The following is a 17,811-nucleotide window of genomic DNA, read 5'->3' as shown; positions in this document are numbered from 1 at the left end:
GTGGTGAGTTTTACTTCAGCTGTGGAGAGAAAGTTCGGAATTATTCGTCCCATCCAGGGCGTTTCTGCAGAATCGAAAATGTAGGAATCGAGTAAGTGTCTCGCGGAACTTATGCGACCTCCCGAGGAATGATTTTCGGACCCCCCGTCCATTAGAACTTGTGGAAAGACCCCCGACATATTGCTTGCGAGGACCATTACGGAACAGACAACGACGACCGCGAGAACTCGATTGACATCGTCACGGGTGAATTTCACTTCTTCTCGTGATGAATTGGAAGCCAAGTCCGGAGATCGACACATTTTCTCTCCCATCGTCGCTTTCACAATTTGCGACCCACGATGAGGGCTCTGATCGCGGGAACGTGAGTATGATGCCTGCGGTGAATCTCGATGAGGGAAAATACTGGTTAATTGAAAACTTCGGCCTAAACAGATGACTCGCGGGAGATCCCCGCGACCCGAGCAGTTCTACAAGAACTTTGAATTGCGAGATCCCCAACCGAATCCGTGTCCCCGATCACGGTGCTGAATTTGCCGTTCACAATCAATGAAGCAATCAGCTCGAGGCTTGATCTTGTCGTTGAAGCTGAGCAATTTCCTCAAAATATCGTCACGTTCACCTTCTTTCAGAACCACCTCCTCAAAAGCTCGAGCGATATCTGACCGATCGTTCTTAAGGCATTAGTTTCTTTGGGCTGATTTTTATATGTACGGATACGGATAAACATCAATCTATTGATCAGGAAATGAATCGACGGATTGCTGCGCACTTTCGCCTGTCTTGCCCGCTTCGTTAGTCGCCATGATAAGTTGATCTCTGAAAGAGCCAGTCGCCACGCGTCTCGAAACTCTCAATTCGTTATCCAGGGAACAGAACGACCTCGTCGCTGCTTCCTAGGTTATCTGTCGATCGACTTAAGGTTTGAAAGGAAGACTTCCGCCGGGAAGGACTCGATGGTTTGATTCATTTATTTCTCCGTATCGAAAAATCCTCCCAGAGCGTCAATTCTGGAGGCTCTAAATTTGGGTGAAAATTGAATCACAGATTCCCTGCAGCTTGCGATTCGGAACAGATTGAGGTCTTTAGGGTCTTCCAGGGATCATGTCACGGGCTGAAACAAACGTCCTGGCTTTCGGGAAGAATCAACGGGCTCAAGCCTTGTGGTGGACAACGTGGAGATCGTGATCATCGTGTCCGTGCACCTGGATCACTTGGGGAGCGGCGGCCGTGTAGGTAACGGGAGCGTGATGGGCTACGGAGTAGGAGACGGGGGCGCTCTGGATGGTTCTCACAACGGTCGGGGCAGCCTGAGTGTATCTGATGACGGGGGCGGACTGAACGGTTTTGATGATGGTCGGTGCGGGAGCGGCAACCCTGATGATGGGGGCGGGAGCAGACTTTACGATGGTCACGGGAGCGGGGGCAACTCGGACGATGGGTGCGGGGGCAACTCGGACAACTGGGGCTGGAGCCTGGACCACTCGGGCAGGAGCCTGGACCACTCGAACGTTTTCACGCGGAGCCTGGGCGCCGTATTGAATGGCGGCCTGCTCCCCAGTGATGGCCGAGGAAGTGTACTTCGCGTCAGCAGCGTCCTTGGATTCGGTTCCAATCTCGTTCGTTGTGACTTCGGCACGGAATCCGCTCTCATCAGCGACGTAGGTCACGGTTCGTTGACGTCCATCGGCCAAAGCGATAGTGTAAGAGCCTTGACGACGGTTGTTGCCATCGGAGGTCTCCTCTTGGCTGTGGGAGCCTTCGGCGGATTCGGCCTTGTAGGCGAATTGGTAGGGGATCGGAGCGTACTGCGGTTCCTGGGCGTATTGAGCGTATTGGGCGGACTGCGGGAAAAACACGAAGATGAGCTTATGCCCCCGGGATTCACATCCCCAAGTACCTATGATCCCTCGCGGAAAAGTTACTGTGCACGCGAAGCGAATTTTAAGAAATCAGAAGTCACTGTCAGAGATTTTCCGGTACAGATCAGGAGCGAACTCAGTCACCCAGAAGCGAGCGATCTCTGAGAGAAAGAGTCTGCAGTATCCTCTATCGCGAAACGAAGAAAAATTCAACTCACTGCACCAACAGCGCACAGGGCGGCTAGAACTACTGAGAAAGCGCGCATGGTGACAGAAACTTGGATCCACTTGCAGATTAGGGGCATCGATGGCCTTTTTTATACAATACTCCGATTACCCTCTTCACCGAAGAAAGAAAGATGTGCGCTTGTTTCATTTGTATTCCGTGCAGCGAAATTTCTTCTGTGCACAGCAGAAAAGAAGAGGGAAGGCATTCGCGCCTGGAAGGAAGGAGCGGGCTGAAGCTCACGCGATGGATTCTCCACTGGATTTGGATAGAAGTACACGCCACAGAAGTCTTTGAACTCCCCGTAATGGGAGGAGAATTGATGGATCGAATGCTCGGATCTACCAGGTACTCGACAGAGATGATGACTGAGAAGCAGGAAAGGCATCCAACGTGAATGGGGGATCGAAGGGAAGAAAATCTGAAATTGCTCAAAGTAGGCTCCGGAATCCGGATACGATTCTCTTCCATGCGAATTTTTTTTTTCGGGAGTTCTCCAATATTTCAGTCCAATCTGATTTTGAAGGTTTAAATTGAGTTGTCAAGGATGCTCCGCATCCAATGATCTAATTTGACATGTTCATTCAGAGCATATCTGGAACGCTGCGTGGTGCCGAGCGACATTTTGCCGTTGCTACTGGTGCGAATTCCTCTGCGACACTGCTGTGGCCTTGACGTTTAAATGTCTACAGTCCGAAATGCATGCTCACTGATACCAAACTGCGAATGAGTCTGGTAGAAGAACGCGGTGGCGGACATCTGTGCAGATCATCTCTTTCTGATTGGGAACATCCTCGATACATTCGTTGGATGTTCCATCAAAATCCATACGCTCCCAGTGAAATCCGCCTTATCGCCTTGGTTCGGAGCAGGTCCCTCGGCAGGAAGGGCCGATTAATCCGAGGGAAACATTATGGATTGCATGCAGAGACCGGGGAAATAAGTAACTCATTGCGCGAATCGATCCTTATCCGTTTGGCCTTCCGTATGGGGACCTGCTCGAAATCCATACACCTTGACACACGACAAAAGTTGAAATCAGCTACATCTATTACATCCCCAGATCACTGACTCGATCGAGCTCCTGAGATGCGAAACCGCAACACCAGTTTCAAGGTTCCCAATAAGCTCCGTGCCACTAGTTCGGGCGTCTCTCGCAGGGTCGATGCATCGTCTCGAATCATCGGCAAATGATTTGAATAAAGATATTTTGTCTGGTAATCAGACCCATGCATCAATCGCGCGCTGTAGAACTACCAGCACGCTTCTCACCCTCCCACAAGACGAGCGCTCCCTAGATGCTCCCACCAGCTCATGACTCGAGCTTTCTCCCGATAATTATGGGGATCTAGACGCCGCATTCACCGCAGAGTATGAGCTGCGAGAAGAGCTCCAGCGATGCTCCGGACGATTTCGCTCGTTCCAGTCTCCGGTTTAAGGCAAGCGAGGCGTCATCGTTATGCAGTCTGTGGCATCTACGATCTGATGATGTTATCTTCGTCGGAGGCATTTCAATGGAAGACAAACGGCAACCGTCGGTGCAATGCCAAACGATAAAGACGGGATCAGAGCGAGCAGAAGATACTGTGTTGGAATGTTGAAGACGCGACAACAAATACTTCTGGAATGGCCCAAATAAAACGGGGTCTGAACATCTCAAAAGAATAACGCAAAAAGCCAATGTCTTCCGAATGGCGGCTCAAATTCAAAGGATTCCCTCTCACGGAAGTGTCTCGCACATTTATGCTTCAGAGATCCAGATACCATCTCTGAAAAGAAGCTTCCGAAGGTCGGGTCGCCATTAGCGCAGAATTAGATGATCCGCTGATGCTCAGGAGTTTTCTGGTCTGGCCAAATAAATCTTGAGAGGAACCCCAGACAGTCGGTTCCTCCAAGGGGCTCAGTGATACATTTCCTCGTATAAGGAGAAATCGGAAGGCCTGATGGCTTCCATGGAGGGTTCCGCTAGCCGATGCCGACGTCAATGGTGACGGGGACAAATCTAGAAAATTGTGAAGAGTTCGGAGCGATTCGAAATCGTGTCCACGGTCCAAGCGTGAGGGAGTCCGAACGCTTTCAGCGTCATTTCCGAAGGTCGGGAAGTGGTTACCGCAGAGCCGCTTATCTGTCGCGCCCACCGCGTCCTAGACTTGCGGGGCTCATCGCCCGAGAATAGCAAGGATCTATTTTCGCAAGCGGTGAGCATGATACGATGGAGCTGTTTCGATAATCCGTTCGAAAGATTGTCCCCCAACGACCAGGACGAATCAAGGGGGAAATCACTGGGACAATGGTCAATCTGATGCATCGGAGTCATGGAAAGTGCGATCACATGACTTCTCCTGGAATATTGTGGACGATGTCGGGATTAGTCCGATAAGTTGCCTATCACAGAAATTTATCACCTGAAGCGATAATGATCCCCACGATGCAACAAATGGCGCCATGTCAGGAAAAAACGCTGATCTGTCGTCGACTCCGTTCCTCCTCGCATCCCGGCGATATCCGGCCTACCCTGGACGTACGATGACGGTGATTTGGATTTGACGACACTTGAACGCAGCTAATCGAACAAATCAGCAGCAAATCTAACGCAGCTAAGAAAGCAGATATGGATCCATGGAGGGAAGAACGAAGCACCGCATCAATCAATGTGAGGGAATCGCATCGAGCGTTGCGGATCTCTTCTCAGGAAATCTACTAGGATGCTTCCTTGTATATTAGCCCCGTGAATGCTCGGATTCGATTATTTCCACGAGGGATCGAGCCCCGCGAGCTGAGGCGCCTGCTTATTGTCGGTGCCTCGGAGTTCCAGAAACGCACACAGTTGAATTCAGAATTTCTCGATTCTCAAATCGCATGAGGTTTCGACTTTTAGCGAGACTCCTAGTCTCAGCTCTTAGGGATATTGAGACACCTGATTTCTACATTGCTTCTAATTCAAATTCAAATTCAGAATCGCGTATAATCGATATGAAGACCAATCCGTTCGAGTCCACGGGAACTTCCAATGACCCCAGCGAAGCCATAAGGAAAACAATGCAGAGCTTTTCTGCTCACATGCCCGTCGAAGCTCAGTCAGAATCCCTGCCCCAGCCTGAAGACCCCGGAGGAAAAGTTCACTCATCCGAACGCGCAACTGTCGGCAGTTCTAAAACCTGAAACCCATTTTTCACCGCTGGTTTCACCGCGTAGTGTACACCCGACAGTCGATGAGTTTGTTGCAGAGCGCCTCCAACGATTCTACGAAATGAGATCTCGGCTATCCGCTCCTTACTCTTCAAGATCAGAGACAGGCCGAGCCGGAGTCAGTTCAAATAAAACCACCCCTCGAGGGCAGAGTTGCGGCTATGCCTGGCTGATTGTTTTGGACTCGTTGTTCCAAGCTTGTCGAATCGCGCCGGAGAGATACATCGTAGTCGAGGCTCTGCCTCGGCTGCTCAGAAGATTAGCACTGCTTGATGCGCGAACCGAAGTCTTCCCCCTGCTTTCAACGGATTGCTTGCTGGCGACTGCTAAACTATAAGTTTAGTTTGCGTCGGTCGCCTCTCCGTTGCGGAAATACATTACTCGCCTCCAGAATAGACTGGAACCTTCGTCTTCCATCTGACTTATTAGATGGAGAAGGATTCTCAAAAGCTCGTGCCGAGGGACAGCTCGCTGCGAGAATCGGGGTAATCACGGCAATGGATATTCCCAACAGGAGTCTTCGGATGTTCATGATTGTTCAACGTGAAGTTCTCGAGCATGACAGTCGTGTAAATCAGGAGAACATGCGGCAGCGGCGGATCCAGGGTGGGCCGAGGGGACCATGGCCCGTCTGAAAATTCTTTGTCCTGATACCGAACCGCGAGGAGGTGGAGAAAAAGCTCGGTCAGCCCCTCATACGGGGAAACGGTGAAAGAGGAAATAATGTGGTACGCGCGCTTTGCCATGATATGATCCACAGGGTCGATACGGTTGGAGACACACCTTGGATATCGAGGTCCAGAGTGTGTCTCGTACGGGGATTTCCTTATAGTCCAGACCCAGACTATATTCGGCTAAAACGACTCACCAATTCCAATCCGGGGATAGTGAGTCAGAATACCTCTATTGAAGATGCGTACAGTGAACTCCGCTTATTGGGACCACCGGACAATCGGACCCTCGCTTGATCGGACCGGAATCCGGATAAGGTTCCCTTCAAAAATCCCTCCGCTCAGTCGGACCATCCGCCTATTAAACCCGACATGGCTCGGTTCCGATTTGGCAAGGCGAGTTCACTGTATCTGCATAATTGTATCACAATGTCTGTCTGCGTCGGGCCCCCCTTATGAAGAGGCGCCTGAGGGAAAATTGAGACTCAATCGGGCATCCTCTGCAGAGCGACCCCTATCAAGTTATACATTGACGGCCACCCTCTTGGAGGGCATTCTCCGAAATCATGTTCCCATGGCCGAATCAAAGCACGACAGAGGGAAAGTCCGCTTCAGGTGAGACATTACACGGACTCGTACGGTACGAGATCGTCCGGCGCCGACGATGAAATCACAATTTCTCTCCCACGAACGGCAAGCGAAGAGAAGTAGTTACGCTTACGTCAGTCAGAGATTAAACATCGAGCCGTCCTAAGAGACTCGATAACAATATATATATCATATATAGAAAAAGCAAAATATGAAGAGATCATTTCGACTTTTAGGCGACAAATTTCGAGCCTAAGAGGTGGGTTCCCTACGCAAGCTTCAGATGAGAAATGGAGGAAGGCATGCCTCAAACGACGGACGGCAGTCGGGGGAATCACGGTCGCTGACATACACAGTGCGCCTTACACACAGCAAAAGGAGCTGAATGAAAGCAATTGGTGAAATAGCTAGAGTGAGACGAGAAGAAAAAATTCTTCTACGGGTTCTATGCACGTAGAATATACGGCGGCTCGAGGATAATAATCTAGCCTCGCTTCGGATGCCGCAAGACCCCGATTCACGGCAAGGAGGTGCTCCGACGGAGGAATGAACATAACAGGGTGCTTAACTTTCGCCATTGACGCACCTCCGCTTCCTCTACAACAGAGGTGCTCAATTGGCGGCCCGCGGACCAAATCCGGCCCGGAAGTTGATCCGATCTGGCCCGCCGACAGACTTCCATATATTACAGAGTGCGGCTCGCGGGCAGAATCATCGGGAGAATATAGATAGACAAACAGAAAGACTCAATGATGAGGGAAAATTCGCAAGAGCTCCCTATCTATTTGGATATTTCACCCTTGTCGTGGCTAGCCTCCGCTAGAATCGGACGGCCGTGTTCGCGAATTCCCGAGTCACAGGGCCCGCAATCTCTTGCGGACTGACGCATCCGGCTCGCCACAGTGTCCACCTGAGCACCCCTACTCTGGAAAGGTCGCCCGTCCGATGGTCCATGTCTCGAACTTGGTATACAAATTCCGAAAGGTTCATGATTCCTGATTCGTGATTCATGAATATCATATCAGAGCCAGCTCGGCAGCAGAGCGGCACTGCTGCACATGGGTATCGGGTGTTCTCGAGAACCATGTCTCAGCGGAGGATCGGGCTCCAACAAATCATTTCAGATCTCATTTGTGGCCGGAGCGAATCGTTCGCAGTGCTCTCGACAATCAATCACGCTCCCGAGTTTCAGAGAGCCAGCTTCGGACCCCAGTCCGAGAGGGCTTCTGCAACGTAATTAGATAGATCCTTCCCCCGATTCTCGTGCTCGAGCACCTCGACGAGCGACCGGGAAACAATATCCGCGAAGGCACAGATGATTCATCCTGAGGGGGACAAACGGTATCCGAGCCCCTTGAGCACTTCTGCTCATACGACTACTGCTGTAATCGGCGCGGTTGCTATGAAGCGTCCGATGCCGGCTCGCCGAGTTGTTTACTTGTTGTGGCCGACATGTGCGTGCTTCTGAGCCAGGGGTTGCGAGAAGAAAGGGGTGCCCTCGAGCCGGTCGCCCTTTCGACGGTCGTCAGCGAGCCGACAGCGTCATGGCGCCACAGAGCTTTTCTAGTGATATCTTCTCACAAGAATTCGAGGGTACAATACACACCCCAAATGATTCGTTTGAGAATTGCTGCAGCCTCCCAAAGTTTTGATGAGTGTTCCGCTGGGTCCAGCGGAAGTTGTCGAAAGTACATGAAAGAAAATCCCCGGCTAATCGGGGAAACAATTTGGTAGACATGCATGCTTTTCCCATCCGCCACGCGCTGCGACACGATGGGAATTGTCGTTCAGAATCGGTGAACCTAACGTAGAGCTCGTCCTTGCGCAATTAATCCTAGTAAGATCAGTCTTTGGCGCTATATTTTTTTCGCAAATGAAGTAGGAGGAAAGGAATGAGCGGTGACAATACGGCACGTCTAGTCCGACGCCTGCCAAGGATGAATTAACCAAGGCTGGTTCCATCGACCCCCGCCTCCTGATCATTACTCTCATCTGCCGGGATCTGCCGGCTTCCTGTCTTCCAGTCAGACAGGGCTCGAAAACAGATGACACAGAAAACCCTTTGCTCTTGTGACTTCCGAAGAGCACGGGCGGTTCTGCAGATGAGTCACAGAGCACGGCTACGTTTGAGAACGTCCTACAGAAAGAATCGAATCCACCGTACGAGTTCAGATCAGATGAATGATTCGGAGCGATGCTGAAACGTACGAATTACCATACAATCCACAGCGTACCCAAATATCATGCCTCATCGTATGAGAATAAAGACATGAGATTCTCTGTAAGGGCATTTTGAAAATTAGGTCATCTTGATGTATCTAGGCGAGCACACACTCTTCTGAATCGCGCGTACAGGAGCGACAACAAGCCGGTCTCGTGACCGGGGCTATTGATTCGGTGAACATCAGAATCTGGGGCTTGCCGCTTGTTCGTGAAGCAGCTTGGTGGAGCCCAGGTACCGTGGAAACAAGAACGTTCGTTGGCTCCCGTTGTGTACACCGTTCACTCCTGAATTTTTGCGATCCTCCGGGATCGTGTATGATGCCTGAGTCGAACAGCTCCGTCGAGAGCGTCAATAAGTACGGGAGATCAATGTGCCAATGTAGGAGGGACTCGTTCGGAGTAGACTTGCGTTAGAAAAGATAATATCGCGATAGGGGGAAAAAGTGAATCTACCCATGACATTGTCGTGATTTCGACGAGCGATGGCATAGAATTATGTTCTTCTACACCGTCACCGCCAGAAGCAGTGCTTCCTGGTGCATCGGCAACCCCTACGAACTCTTCAACGATTCGAACACCAAATACTACGATCGAGTGGTTTGAAAGCTCGTCTGGAGCTCGTCTGGGCACACCTGTTTTTCGGATTCCTGAGGACCCACATGAAACTCAGGAAACTGTATATCAGATTCGAACGCGTGAACCGACCCCGAGAACCGTTTGGCGCAACCCACGCTCCATGCTACCCTGCAAGAACCCCATTGGAGAGCCAAGATCGGCGAAGACGGTCGAGGGTTCAGTATGAGAGCGAGGAGGACCTCCGCCCCGGGCAATAAAAAGACCCAAGGTCCGACGAAAGCTCCAGTTCCAACTCCGAGTTGAGCCCAAGCATCAGCTAGCCCTTTCAATGTGCGACCACAAACTGTTTGAAGCTTCTTCAGGCGGCGACTCCTGGTACGTCGCTCCCTGAGGAGCTTCCTGCAAAGTTCGCCAGAGTCTTGGTCAGCACGACGTCATCAACCGAGGACTATGTGTTTTCGCCCAGAGCTAAGGCCTCCAAGCTCAACTCGCTCGGTGGAATCTCTTTGCTGTCAACTCGACTCTGAGTGAGCTCCGACTGGCGGTAGAGGTTTCTTGTGGAAATTCGAACTCAGTTCTGATAAATATCACTCGGTTTTGTGTATGCGAAACGAACACCGGGTCTTCATTTGTCACGAACGATGGTTTGAAGTCGTCGGATCGCATCAACGTCAACTGGAAGCCCAAGTCTTCATCGAGCTCTACAGCCGTGAGTGGATTTCTGGTACATTGTAAAATTCAACGATGACTAGAGACTCACTCACTTTTGTAGAACTCGAGTTTCTACGTTCTACGAGAAGACTCAGTCCCATGCTGTCTGCGGCCGTCTAACGGCCCAAGACCTTCGGGAGCCGAGATGGGGAGACTAGAGCCTCCGAAGATCACCTCCTTACTCGAGATCTTGAACTGCGTTCTGATAAATATCACTCGGTTCTGAATATAGTTTATAAGCACCGGGTCTTCATTTGTCAATAGCGCATGTTCTGCGTCTCTCGTATCTCGTATATGCTCGATGCGCGATTGGTCTACCAGGTGAGATTTCTCATTCGCACGCGGAGGATTAGTGACTCAGTGCATGACAGGATTTCACGATAGCGGGTGAGCGTCTGGTGCGTCGTGTGTTGATGGGATGACTAGAGACTCACTCACTGTTGTGGAAATTCTACATCTTCTGAAGCATCGAGTCCCGAGGACGTGCTGGAGAAGGAGTTGGAGAAGATTGAACCGCGTGCTGATAAATGTCATCCGGTCTCGTTCAAGATACACAGAAACCGGGTGTCTATTTGTCAAGTATGAGGTTCTGCGTCGTCTTATCTCTCCCCCAAGAAAGCTCCGAGCGGAAGCTTGCATGCATGTATTTTTCCCAATTTTCACGATGGCACGCGATGCAGAATCTCCCCAGTGCTGGAGTACTTGAGCTTCCGTTCCTCGTTTCCTGTTCACGATTCTCCGATGAGCTGTGTGCTGATAAATGCCATCCGGGATTTGGAATTAAAACTTAATACCGGGTGTCTATTTGTCAAGTATAAAGCTCTGTATCATCGATTTACCGCAGAGCATGATTTTCCCATCTCAGATATGATAGCTTTCATAGCACCGTGATTCAGCGCATGATTCGATGAGCTCCGCGTTCGGCGTCTGTCTCATCGGCGATTCGCCCTGGCTCGAAGTCATGGTCCTCCTTTCGTTTCGTACGGCCGTGAGTGGATATCTGGTATATCGTACATAATTTCTGATGACTAGAAACTCACTCACTTTCGTAATGATCTGAAGTCATCGACCGTGAGCTGGCGGCTCTTCGGAACCCTCCCGTGGCTCCTCACTTCCGGGGGCATTCTGGGGCACCGCAAGCATGCATACGAATATGAATGACGTGAGCAAATGATGAATCGTACGAATAAAAAAAATCCGCAATCAAGTACTTGAAATTTTTCTTCTCGTATTCCTGTGGGCTAGACTAGCTCGCAAACGTGCCACGATCGCTGGATCGGCGAAGGCGATCCACCCCTAGCCTGTCCACGGCAGCATCTAGTGCTACCGCAGGCTATATATGATACAGGCATTGACTAAGTCCTACAAGATGCCATCAGACGCGTATCCGCGTAATTAGGAATTCACCGTACGGGGAGCCGATACGCAGGTCCGAAAGTTCCCTCCGCGGCTGCCTGGCACGGGAGGATTCCTCAGGAGAGCTGATGGGATCTACGTGGATGTCTCCGAGAGATGCTGCAGCTCTATTGACTATCCTGAGGCTTCCGGGCATATCGTCATGGGAAGGTATGGGCATTTATCGCGGTCGCGAACTCCGCGATGAAATCCGCGAATCCTTATACATACTTTCTCGAGGATCTCGCGAACGTCCGACTTCGATCGGGGTAAAGTTCAGCGGCTCTCTATACGATCGCGATCTTCCTCCAGACATCCCCTGATGTCCAGGGAGGTCTCTGGCCGCAGCGACGCGGATATTTTCTCAAGTCTCGATCACCTGACGATGTCGTCGACTCTTTACCGGTTCAGACAACGAAATCATCGTCGCTCGTCTTTTGTGGAAGACGAGCACCTCGAAGAGCCCCTCCAGGGAAGCACTGTGGGTGACGGGAGGACAGTTGTCGAATGTCTTCCTTGAGAGGACGAACTATAAGAACGGGGAACTAGCCATCGAAAAATCGCAGCGGAAAGTACGAGACTCTAGGTCAGTCTGGTTGAGGCTCCGGTCATGTCGGCGAAGCGGGACAAGAGAGACAATCCGCGCTCGTGAGGTTGGTTGAGGCGCCATGAGCTCAGCTCATGATTTTCTTTCCTCGCGAGACCGCGAAATCAGAGAAGGGAGCCGCGTTAGAACCGCCACCTCTCAGAAAAATTGGCGCGATGAACGTCCGGCATGAGACTCAAGTGAAAATGGGGCGCTGTGCGAATCAGCGTGAGTTCGAATGAAACTTACGCTCAAATGAGGTGGATCCGCCAATGAGCTACCATGGGTCTGTCGAAGCTCCTCGCAGGTTGGCGGCACAAGGGACAAGTTGACATCAAGACTCTTAGCTCACAATCTTGCCTCGAAAATCTAACGCTAGTACGAGCTCCTCGAGACGGTGAGCGTGGGAAACGAATAATTTTCAACAGCCTCATCCTTCCGGTGGTGCTCGCTGCAGCAAGATGTGCTTCGGAAGGGGCACGGAGAGAGTAGGTATCCACGAGAATACTAGGTCTGGAAGTCCAATCGTGACTGACGGATACAGGCGAGCGGCTTCATGCTCATCCAATTTCATTCGAATAATGTATCGGCTATCGAAGTGCATCAATCCATCACATTTGTTCCGCGGAGGCTTCGCTCAGCTTATGTATGGTAGGGGAGTTCGGAAATCCTCCACACCGGGGTTCATCGAGCTCTGTGCGCAACTACTGACATCAAGAAGATGTCTTCCCCTGCGGAGCTCCCGTCTCTCGCAGCGGAGGCTTGAAGGGATCGCCCCAATTCTTCCATGAAGTTTATATTCAACTATCGACACAGAGCTGCTATCCGGGTATCAGTTTCGATATGACGTGCATGAGGAAGAGCCGAAGACTCTGACTTTCTCGGAATTCTTTATCCGTATCCGTAGTCTGACTCTAGCTCTGATCAGCAGCATATAATTTCTGTTGCTTATTCCATCATCTCCGTCAGCTAAGCATCGATCATGGCGAGCTCCCGAAAAGCCCGGCTTGGGGAGGATATGTACGTCGCAACGACGGGAGCGACTCCACATCTCCGTTTGCAGCGGTCGACCAACCGAGGCTTGGTTTCGTGCTATGGCTATGTTTCAATGAATGCATTGCTGTCGAAAGGAGCGGAGAGCTTCAAAACCGTGACGGCGGGTGGATTCGAAACGGGAGTATATGCTTGGAGCGAACGGATAATGCATCGACGCAAAGGAGGATACCCTTTTAGGTATCGTCATCGAGTCGACTTTGAGGCAGGGCGCGAATTCACCAATATCAGAAGGTTCCGGAATCCCGCTATAGACTCCCTCGACTTGTTAGTTTTGTTTCGTTCCTCTGGGGACTCTAGGGAAATGATGTCGTCGGCGCTGAAACGTGAGAGAGAACAATTCTCTACATTCTTCGTGGAGGCTTCCAGAAATATGCAGTCCTAATCAGGGCAAGCGGTGTGCCTCGGTCGCGCCTCGGTTGCGAAATCGGCGTTCCTACCCGTAGGGTGCTTCGACCATCCCTCTCGATCTTCGAGGTGATTGGATTCAATCCGTCTGCAGGCAGAGATGTGCGGAAAAGGGCCTTGACCACAAGGGCATGAATCCGCCGTGAAGGAGTCGGAAGAAGCCGAGGAGAAGCTCATCATCAGGAGGCCACCCGGATCGGGCTCCGTGACGAAGGAAAGCGGTGGGTACAATATGGATTCGCGAGTTGGAGTGGAAAAAATTGTTCGAGTAGCTGCTGGAGTATCGGTGAGGAGACTTGTGGTCCCGGCTGCAGGACGGTCGTGACTTCAGCCGGACTCTCGAAGCTGAGTCACTTTCGTTTCGATGAAGTATCCAGAGATCATAATGCATGAGCTTGCACAATTTTCTGGATGCAGAAAAGATCGACGATGCAGTATTATCTCGGGCATGAGTCACCTCGATCTGAGCCATTCCTCGATCTGAGCTACTCGGCCAGCTTTTTGCGGGGTGATTCCATTCCGCAGGAAAGCTCGAGAAAAGAGCGCGTCGAGCACGCTCCGACTGTTCGAGCTTAAGGCCTGGCATCCATCAGGCTGCCGATGAGCTGCATGCGTCTGATTGAATCCTCGGGTTCTGGACAATCAGAGACGATTATTGTTCCTGAATAGGATTTTTCTGCGTGAGAATACACCGCGCCCGAGTTGCGACCGACCGCGTCCTATATTATCAGCGAGCATGCAGTTCAAACTGGGCTTTTCGAGCGAGCTTCATCTGTGGCGTCTAATGTCAAGATTTGAGACCGTAAAGCTATCGCTTAAGTCTATCGGGACTCTGCATGAGTCCATGGAGATTCGTATTCGCGATGGATAGACCGCGGAACAGTCTCGTACGGAAGCCAAACTTGAGTCGTTCTCCGACTCCATTCGGCATAAAATGGACACTCACATCGGGGTTCGCCCCTAGTCCAAATAACGGCTGGAGGACTTCAAGCGAGACTACCCACGGGGATCAATAATACCTTCGCAGCCGTGTTCCGGGAAAAGTACCCGGAAATCAAATCAGTATGATTGGAGGGAAACAGATAGTACATATGACCCGTGCCCCGGTGAAAGGAGAATAATCGTTGATGCAATCAGAGAGTATTCGTGCGAAAAAGAAATGATAACCTACGGATCTCGAGTCTGATGGTCGCCACCATCCTGCTCCTCGAGTCGATCGAGGCGGGAGTCACTCCGAAATGATATCAAGGTCGGCTCCCGGCAATTTCGTGGAGGGTCGTTCCCGAAGACCAATCGAGGGGCGTCGGATATCTCGGATGGAACCATTGATATTGAGCCGTCGAAATCCCTGAGATGCCTGAAGCACTCCTGATCGCCAGGCAGATTCATTCATATGTGCCTGTCTTCTCAACCCCATTTAATCGGTTATTGAGTTACACGGAGGGCGACGGAATCGTCAATGGTTTCCGAGACACCCACCCTCCCAGAAGTAGCCTCTACCGCTGACGGTGCAGGGAGGTACACGACGACCGGCGAAAAGCGCTCCGAGGTTCGGTCGAGGCTGCTCTCGGGGCACCAGTGAGAGACGCACTCTGCAGGGACCAGCGAGAAGCCGCATCGGCACCGGTGAAGAGCGTCGCGGAACGAGGAACGGCGGAAATCGCCGGAAAGACCCACTGGAAGCCGGAGTCGGCCGGTGAGACACGCTTCTAAGCCGGAGAGCCTCATCGCGTCACAATTTTTTCCTGCCGAATAATGGGAACTCCCCGAGAGCGCTTCGAATGGGAGAGTGAGGGCATCGCCCCCTTCTAAGCTTCGTCGGGTGTGCAGTGGTACTAGGTAGATCTCCCAACTTGGAGAATTCTTGTAATTTCCGACAGAGTCTCCTTGCTCTTTTCCAGGCTTGCGACGCGACGTATATCTGGACATCCGCCAGAGCCCTCACATCGGGGTATGACACACATTCGGCATGGAATTATCCTGATGCCAAGGCGAAAGACCCGGTGAAGACTTCTCTGCGTCGTTTTTCTCAGGTTACCCGGAGGAGGATTCGGTCTTAGACTCAGGCAAACCCCGAGTAGGCAGTCCTTGGACCCCGTCGAACACAAGACGTCGGATTCCGAGATGAAAGCATCCTGAGGTGGGTTCGATTGGGCAGGCGAAGTCGGAGAGTCCGAGCTCGATGCCCAGGGATTTCTCTTGAATTGGAGTATAATCCCGGAGAAGAAGAATGAATGATCCCGTCTATTCTGCGAGAACTGTTTGATTAAAGGAAGAGGATCCGGAGAGAGTCGGTCAGGGTTGATTCTGAACATGACTCTTCGCAGTGAACATCTCGGTGCGGAAGTGCCCCCCCCTCATCGGAGTCGGAGACTCGATCTTTCTCTGATTCGACGTACGGATATGGATCTGCCGACATCTTCGATAGCTCTCGGGCTCGGCAGGGTTCGCATGTGTTGGGTGAGTTTTAGTGAAATCTCGAATTGGAGACCTCGATATTAATTATTACTGAGAAAGAAGAAGCGATTCGAATGCTCATCACACCGGTGCTTTCCGTACACTCATCGAGAGGACACTCACTCTCCCCTGAATGGAGAGAGTCAAATGTTCCGTACGGTCTCCTTAAAAGACTCCGAGAACACACTCGAAATCACTTCGAGCTCGTATCACTAAGCCCCAATAAGCTCCGTACGATCAACAATCCGGCTCCGAAGCTTTCACCTCTCTTCGGAGAACATCCACGGCCGTGGGGTTCACCACAGCGGAGTGAGCGACCCGAGGACTTGGTTCAAGGCTTTCGAATCGGTAAGTGAACAATTACTCTTCGTATTCCAGGACTTCGAGCGACTCAGCCGAAAAGGTTTTCATTCGTCTCAGCTCTTCGTGATCGAGTGGTCTGAGTTCTGATAAGTACTACCCGGTTTTGTGAAGAGAAGCTAAAACCGGGTTGTCATTTGTCAACAACGAAAGACCAGAATCGTCGGATTGGATTTGGAGACCACCGCCCTTATCCTGCCGTGGAAACATCGTAGAGCATTGAGCCAGGAGACCGCAGTTCCCCCCGCCACTATCAGATACCACAGCCGTGGGAAGACGTCTAGCGCATCGTATTTCGGAACTGATGACTAGATGTTTTCTCACGCATGTAGTATTCTGAATATCGAGCAGAGCTTCATTCAGCTCTGGAGCGAGCCGGCTCCACCTCAAGATCGGAGTCTTGTTCATTTATATTTTTGAGGCGATTCACGCATGATCGGTTCCCATCCCGCGCTGGAGTCACTCCGAATCCATTCGCTCGCTCCGCCGACAAGCCTTGTGAATGCGTCCTGATCCTCCAATTCGCATGTCTCTCTCTGATCCGATCATGGAGCTGGAATGGAGGCAGATGCATCGACTGTTTTCGATTTTCGAGCAGAAAATACGTCGTCCCTCGGCATGATTCACTCTATCTAGATCGTACCCCGAGAGTCGTCTCGTTCCGCGAGCACTTCTGCTCCCCTCGGGGGAACTTCAATGCTTCGTCGATGCCTCAGGGAGCGTCCGCCCTTCGCGAGAGCGGATAATTTCGAATCACGAACGCGCCGCCTCGAATGCACCGGGCGGCGAAAATGTGTACCAGGATGGAACTTTGCGGCTTGCCTGTAACCTGCTTGGCATTGCTGAGGAGGAGGGTTTTCTGGGAACATGTAGGATCAATTTCGGTTCATCGATTTTAAGGGACATTAATATGACTGAGATCCTGGATGCTCCAATAAATTACTTTCCGTATCTTCTGCTTTGTTTCCTTCGATTGGCTTCACACTCGACACCCCTGTGCATGGCGTGCATTTAGCGAAACTGTCGTTACTGTGAGTCGTTCCTTGGGACAGACGTCCAGCCAGCAGAAAGCATACACCCTAGAACTGATTTACATCCCGAGATCCAAGACTAGCCTTCCTTCAGATGGTCGAAATAATTAGTCGGTGATTTGGGGATGAAACCCGACCAGACCCCGTTCCGCTCTTCGGCCTTTTGGCCGGACGGAGACGGAGACGGAGAGAGAGCTCTAGGGGTACCCTAGTCTGGAGCCCGGTTCTCAGTCTCTCCATGTTCAGCTACACAAGCCGGAAAGTTCGGAAGCTGAGGCGCCAGCAGGAGTCCCGAAGTTCGGGATGGTCTTGGAGGATGATCACGTTTAGAACATACATCCCTTCTGATAATTTCCCAACTTATAGTATGACGAAATCTGCTGTGCTTGTCCAGGGCTTCGTTCCATCAGCGACGATTCCTTCTAGCCTGCACCCGCCTTGCTGCCTCAATGGGAGGGATTCTCCAGAATGTACC

General features: G+C 51.4%; 1 protein-coding gene across 1 annotated transcript; it reads right to left on the bottom strand.

The window, feature by feature from the left end:
* Window positions 1-966: 966 nt before the first annotated feature.
* LOC100897195 (cuticle protein 16.8) lies at window positions 967-2,146 on the bottom strand. The gene is made up of 2 exons (XM_003741352.2): window positions 2,081-2,146; window positions 967-1,844 (listed from the first exon to the last, which is right to left on the bottom strand). Exons 1-2 carry the CDS (start codon window positions 2,126-2,128, stop codon window positions 1,155-1,157), a joined length of 738 nt encoding a protein of 245 aa, XP_003741400.1. The 5' UTR covers window positions 2,129-2,146; the 3' UTR covers window positions 967-1,154.
* Between the last annotated feature and the right edge of the window lie 15,665 nt (window positions 2,147-17,811).

The sequence above is a fragment of the Galendromus occidentalis genome, unplaced genomic scaffold (assembly GCF_000255335.2).
Source record: "Galendromus occidentalis unplaced genomic scaffold, Mocc_1.1 scf7180000077167, whole genome shotgun sequence".
NCBI lineage: Eukaryota > Metazoa > Arthropoda > Arachnida > Mesostigmata > Phytoseiidae > Galendromus > Galendromus occidentalis.
Note: the sequence above shows the minus strand (reverse complement) of the source record. Positions and strands in the feature narration are given on the sequence as shown.